Source organism: Sinocyclocheilus rhinocerous, unplaced genomic scaffold (genome assembly GCF_001515625.1).
Source record: "Sinocyclocheilus rhinocerous isolate Xijiao unplaced genomic scaffold, SAMN03320098_v1.1 scaffold1140, whole genome shotgun sequence".
Classification (NCBI taxonomy): Eukaryota; Metazoa; Chordata; class Actinopteri; order Cypriniformes; family Cyprinidae; genus Sinocyclocheilus; species Sinocyclocheilus rhinocerous.
In genome coordinates, this window is record NW_015652168.1 from 155,650 (window position 1) to 162,314 (window position 6,665).

At 40.8% G+C, this 6,665-nt stretch overlaps 1 protein-coding gene across 1 annotated transcript in view; it reads left to right on the forward strand.

Annotated features, from left to right (window-relative positions):
* Window positions 1-6,665, forward strand: part of LOC107713935 (sterol regulatory element-binding protein 1-like) — a 25,127-nt gene that overhangs the window by 8,636 nt on the left and 9,826 nt on the right. Inside the window, exons 9-15 of the mRNA XM_016519602.1 lie at window positions 595-779; window positions 874-1,135; window positions 1,821-1,987; window positions 2,630-2,798; window positions 2,913-3,021; window positions 5,589-5,698; window positions 6,000-6,132. Of these exons, the coding sequence (XP_016375088.1) occupies window positions 595-779; window positions 874-1,135; window positions 1,821-1,987; window positions 2,630-2,798; window positions 2,913-3,021; window positions 5,589-5,698; window positions 6,000-6,132 (1,135 nt within the window). The remainder of the gene's footprint in view (window positions 1-594; window positions 780-873; window positions 1,136-1,820; window positions 1,988-2,629; window positions 2,799-2,912; window positions 3,022-5,588; window positions 5,699-5,999; window positions 6,133-6,665) is intronic.

A 6,665-nucleotide genomic window follows, 5' to 3' on the forward strand; every position in this document is an offset into this window, starting at 1 on the left:
CCCCCCTTTTGCATCCTGCCCCCACTGTCCTTTTTTTTTTTTTTAAACTAAAATATGGTCACCCTATTATAAATATACTTAATTATTATGAAAATACCAGATGGCTTGAATAACACCGATAAACTATGTTGTCGCAGTCGAGTGTTTATTGTCTTTGTTTTGTCATTCAAAATGTGTATATGTTCTGTTTACTCCGTTAACGTTCAGCTATAATAGCGATGCCTTTGTCCATATAAGGGATTTCCTGGAGAGTCATGAGCTCTCTACTTCTGTGACTGTGGATTTTCTGTGCGAGGGCGCCCTCTGGCGTCCAGTATGAATGAAACAGACATCATGTGTTTATAGTGCTAATGGACAATCCATCATTTTTTGGGGAATTTTTATTTTTTTAATAAGTATCAGTTCAGGCACTGTTTAGGCACCAGAACCGTTTTAAAAGTATCAATTTGGCACCGGTATCGAAAAAACCCCCAAACGATACCCAACCCTAGTGTTAATACTCACCTCTTCGCTCGTGAGAGACACAATATGTTCAGAGTAGCATCCCATCCCAGTCTTAATGGTAACGATCCAATCTGGTTTTGATATGTGTAGCTGAGTCTTGGGGCTGGATGGATTGGATGTTGCCCACTCTTCTGGTGTGGCTGTTGAACGGTGTTCTGGTCGCTGGAGTTTTGATCCGCCTGCTCGTGTATGGAGAACCTGTGACCAGACCCCACTCAGAATCATCCGTCCTCTTCTGGAGACACCGCAAGCAGGCCGATCTGGATCTAGCCAGGGTATAAACCGCTTTCTTGCACTCATCTGTGATTGCTCTGGAGGTCAGATTTCACCGACACATCTGATAGCCGTTTCTCTAATGTTTTTCTGCAGGGAGACTTTGCTCAGGCCTCTCAGAACCTCTGGACGTGCCTCAAAGCTCTTGGTCGTCCTCTGCCCACGTCTCAGCTGGACCTGACCTGTGCGGTTCTGTGGTCCGCCCTGCGTCTGTGTCTGCAGAGGCTGTGGGTGGGCCGCTGGCTAGCCATCCGTGCCGGAGTCCTCCGTTCCAACCGCCCCCTACAGGAAGATGCCCGCAAGAGCTGCCGCGATGCCGCCTTGGTCTACCACCGTCTACACCAACTCCACATGACCGGTAAGTCACTGTAGCATATAGAGGAATCAGGCAAACTTGTGAAGAGCAACTGTTAGGCCGCCTTTTTACTGTCTCTGGCATTCACATACGACTGTCGGATTTCGCCCATTAGTTCAACATAGTAAAACTAATAATGAATGCATGCATATATCCACACAAGCATATGACGGCATAAATTGAGATTTATGCATCATCTGAAAGCTGAATAAATAAGCTTTCCATTGATGTATGGTTTGTTAGGATCGGACAATATTTGGACGAGATACAACTATTTGAAAATCTGGAATCTGAGGGTGCAAAATAAATCTAAATATTGAGAAAATCATCTTTAAAGTTGTCCAAATGAAGTTCTTAGCAATGCATATTACTAATCAAAAATTAAGTTTTGATATATTTACGGTAGGAAATTTACAAAATATCTTCATGGAACATGATCTTTACTTAATATCCTAATGATTTTTGGCATAAAAGAAAAATCGATAATTTTGAGCCATACAATGTATTGTTGGCTATTGCTACAAATATACCCCAGCGACTTAAGACTGCGTTTGTGCTCCAGGGTCACATATGTTTGAAAAAAAAGTGTGTTTTTCTAGGGCTAATAAATGTAAATATTCATTTAACAACACATGATAAATCTTCTAGCCATTCGTCGTATTTGCTCATGATGTTGATCGGTGTGCAGGCAAGCTCGGCGGAAGCCACCTCTCTGCGATCCACATGGCGCTGAGCGCTCTCAACCTGGCCGAGTGTGCAGGAGACTGTCTCCCCATTGCCACACTGGCTGAAATCTATGTGTCTGCAGCCCTCCGGGTTAAAACCAGCCTGCCCCGCCTGCTTCACTTCACTACTGTTAGTACACATACATGCACACTCGCAGTCCTGTTCCACAGCCCAGTGCGCTGCTCTGCTGTCTACCGCATGCAAATCTTGTCTGAAATGGAGCCTCAAAAGCGACTGCACATGGGCAGCAACTGACAGTTAAGCCCTACGTATATGTCAGTTTTTACATGCACGCTAAGATGTGTTTACAGTGCACCTGACATAAATTTCATCGTTATTAAGCTAACAGCATGATACTCTAAATAAGCATTAAAATGCATAGTACACATTAATATTTGGTGAAATAGTCCATTTGCATTATCGAATGAATTTTACTTTCTCTCACCTGGTCTTGGATTTATTTTTCCTTGTCGTAGTGCATTCTGGGATTGGATTTTGTGCCAAGGATGCATGCAGTGCTGCCTTAGACTTTGGCCAAAACGAGATATCTTAGACTTAGACTTGGCGACAGTAGTGCATGTGTGACACTTAAAATGCTGCCTTGGTAGGGCGCTCACTAGGTTTTGGAACAGCATCAGAATCTCTCTTTTCATCCAGTACAGTTATTTAAATGGCACTTGCTTTCATATTTGTTTGATGGTGTGTCCATATTTTGTTTGTGTGCTGCATATGGTAAGTGGAGATATGACTTTGGATTTTTCTGTCCTGCAGCGAGTGTTCTTGAGCAGCGCTCGGCAAGCCTGTCTCTCGCCCAGTGGCAGCGTCCCTCCTGCCATGCAATGGTTGTGTCACCCGCTGGGTCATCGTTTCTTTGTGGATGAGGACTGGTCCATACGCAGCACCCCTAAAGAGAGCATCTACAGCCAGGCAGGGAACTCAGGTCAGCACCATACAGAGAAAATCAGGCTGAAGGGATCCGTTTTTATTGTGTTGTGTGTTTATGAATGTGCTGCTGATGATGATTCGCTGGTCTCGGCTTTGTGTCTGTCTGCAGTTGACCCGCTGGCTCAGGTGACCCAGGCGTTCCGCGAGCATCTGTTGGAAAAGGCCCTCTACTGTGTGGCACAGCCGCGAGGCAACAAGAACCTCACTGATGGAGATGGGTGGGTGATCTTTCCCAATGCTGCTTTACACACAATCTCATCTAGGCTTCTACATCTTGATGTCTGATTTCACTGGAAGCATGTGAAATTCTTCATTAGAGGTTAAGTGTGAACATGGTTTGGGGGAAAAAATACAGGCAAAATAGTACAGATTTATAATATCAGTAATGGCCAAATACACTGATACATCAGTAAATAAGTGTATTCACTCCAAAAACATTAAATGGAAGTTAATTTTAATGTGTGCCCAAATATGATTCTTATATTACATCCGAAAGCTATATCAGTCTACCTCTGTTGAAGGGAAAAAATGCCAAATTTACTCTAGCTTAAATGCCAGTTTACTAAAATTAGTTTTTTAAAACACATTTATGGTTTAATATTTAAATGCACAAAATTAAAAACAAACATATTATAACTACTAATATTTTTTTATCTTATAGTTTTCAATTACAAAAAACAAAAACAAAACAAAAAACACTGCCGTTCAAAAGTTTGGGGTCCGTACGTTTTTTTTTTTTTTCCTCTCTCTCTTTTCTCACCCCAAAACTTTCATGCATTAAATGATCAAAAATGACAGTAAAGACTTTTATCATGTTACAGAAGTTTCTATTTCAAATAAATGCTGTTCTTTTGAACTTTCAATTAATCAGAGACTCCTGAAATATCTGTCTGTCTGTCTGTCTGTCTGTATCTGTCTATTTGTCTGTCTGTCTGTCTGTATCTGTCTATCTGTCTGTCTATCTATCTATCTGTCTGTCTGTCTGTCTGTATCTGTCTGTCTGTCTATCTATCTGTCTGTTTATCTGTCTATCTGTCTGTATATCTGTATATCTGTCTGTCTGTCTATCTGTCTTATCTGTCTGTATCTGTCTGTCTATCTATCTGTATCTGTCTGTGTCTGTCTGTCTGTGTCTGTCTGTATCTGTCTGTCTATCTGTCTGTGTCTGTCTGTCTGTCTGTCTGTATCTGTCTGTCTGTCTGTCTGTCTGTCTGTCTGTCTGTCTATCTATCTGTCTGTTTATCTGTCTATCTGTCTGTATATCTGTATATCTGTCTGTCTGTCTATCTGTCTTATCTGTCTGTATCTGTCTGTCTATCTATCTGTATCTGTCTGTGTCTGTCTGTCTGTGTCTGTCTGTATATCTGTCTGTGTCTGTATCTATCTGTCTTATCTATCTATCTATCTGTCTGTCTATCTGTCTATCTGTCTATCTATCTATCTATCTATCTGTCTGTCTGTCTGTATATCTGTATATCTGTCTGTATATCTGTCTGTCTGTATATCTGTTTGTCTGTCTGTATCTATCTATCTGTCTATCTATCTATCTGTCTATCTATCTATCTGTCTGTTTATCTATGTATCTATCTATCTATCTATCTATCTGTCTGTCTGTCTGTCTGTATCTGTCTGTCTGTCTGTCTGTATCTGTCTGTCTGTCTGTATCTGTCTGTCTGACTGTCTGTCTGTCTGTCTGACTGTCTATTTTTCTGACTGTCTGTCTGTCTGCCTGCCTGTCTATCTGTCTGTCTGTATCTGTCTGTCTGTCTATCTTTCTGTCTGTCTGTCTGTCTTATCTGTCTGTCTGTCAATCTGTCTGTCAATCTGTCTGTCTATATATCTGTCTGTGTCTAGCTGTCTGTCTGTGTCTATCTATCTGTCTGTCTGTATCTGTCTGTCTATGTGTCTGTCTGTCTGTATCTGTCTGTCTATCTGTCTGTCTGTCTGTCTGTGTCTGTCTGTGTCTGTCTATCTGTCTGTATATCTGTCTATCTGTCTGTCTATCTGTATCTGTCTGTCTGTATCTGTCTGTCTGTCTGTCCGTCTGTGTCTGTCTGTCTGTATCTGTCTGTCTGTCTATCTGTCTGACTGTCTATTTTTCTGACTGTCAGTCTGTCTGTCTGTATCTGTCTGTCAATCTGTCTGTCTATCTTTCTGTCTGTCTATCTTTCTGTCTGTCTGTCTGTCTGTCTGTCTATCTGTCTGTCAATCTGTCTGTCTATATATCTGTCTGTGTCTATCTCTCTGTCTCTGTCTATCTATCTGTCTGTCTATCTGTCTGTCTGTCTGTCTGTCTATCTGTCTGTCTGTCTGTCTGTATCTGTCTGTCTGTATCTGTCTGTCTATCTGTCTGTCTGTGTCTATCTATCTGTCTGTCTGTCTGTCTGTCTGAATTACATAAATTCAGTTTTAGTGAACATAATAGACTTCTTTGAAAAACTTAAATAAATAAAATCAAACTGGCCCCAAACTTTTGAACAGTACTGTATTTTTAACAATAATATAATTTTTAAACAAAAGCTAAATCTTCTATATAAATCTAAATGTTAACTGAAAATGCACACTTACTATGTAAATGAGTGGTTCCTTTACTGGTGTTAGTAGTATGGGTCCATCAGTGCTACAGATAGCAGAGTGTTTAGGTGAAATCTGGCCTAATTGGACAGATTTTTGCTGCCAAGCTTTTATGACACTTTATTTTACATACGCTTTGCTTTTGAATCACTTAGTTTTTATAGTGATTGGGGTGCTAATCTGAGTTGTGTGTGTGTGTGTGTTTTGACAGTGAATACTCAGACTCTCTGGAATACCTGCAGTTACTCACCAGCGCCTCAGACGCAGCAGGAGCCACAACACAGTCCTTCGCCATCGGATCAAACATGGCCACCGTTACAGGTCAGCCCTCAATCCACTTCTGCTTTGACCCCGAGTGTTGTTTTGGGGACTCCTGGGTCATATGATGGATTTCAGAGAATAGCATTTCAGGCGAGTCACCGCAGAGAGGGTGGCCACTGCTGGGCTGTGTATGTACAGCTCAAATAAGTTTTTCTGTTCAGGTCAGCACTTTTCACATCACACTGCGTTCATCTCGGCATGTTTTCATTCAAGCAGATGTTAGTCAGGGGGAATGAAGGACAGACACTTCATGAGTGTGAGTGTGTGTGTGTGTGATCACCACTGTGTCCTTGACCTCCAGGATGTGACCCTCACTCGAAATGGTGGTCGTCGGTTGCCGTGGTGATCATTAATTGGCTCCAGGGAGATGATGTGGCGGCAGAGAGATTGTACCCAGCGGTGGAGCACTTGCCCCACAGCCTTCAGACCGCTGAGTGAGTAACATGTGACAGTCTACAGGAAACACACGCCATTTTTACTTTAAAAAATGTGACCCTGGACCACAAAACAAGGGTCAATTTCTTAAAATTGAGATTTATGCATCATCTGAAAGCGGAATAAATAAGCTTTCCATTGATGTATGGTTTGTTATGATAGGACAATATTTGGTTGAGATACAACTATTTGAAAATCTGGAATCTGAGGGTGCACAAAAATCTAAATATTGAGAAAATCATCTTTAAAGTTGTTCAAATGAAGTTCTTAGCAATGCATATTACTAATCATAAATTAAGTTTTGATATATTTATGGCAGGGAATTTACAAAATATCCTCATGGAACATGATCTTTACTTAATATCCGAATGATTTTTGGCATAAAAGAAAAATCTATAATTTTGACCCATACAATGTAACAATATGTAAATATTGTTGAAAAATAACAAAAAAAAAGTTTATTGTTAAAAAACAATGAAAAATAACATAAGTGGGTTTTAACTGTATTTTGCATAAAATAAAATAACTTAAT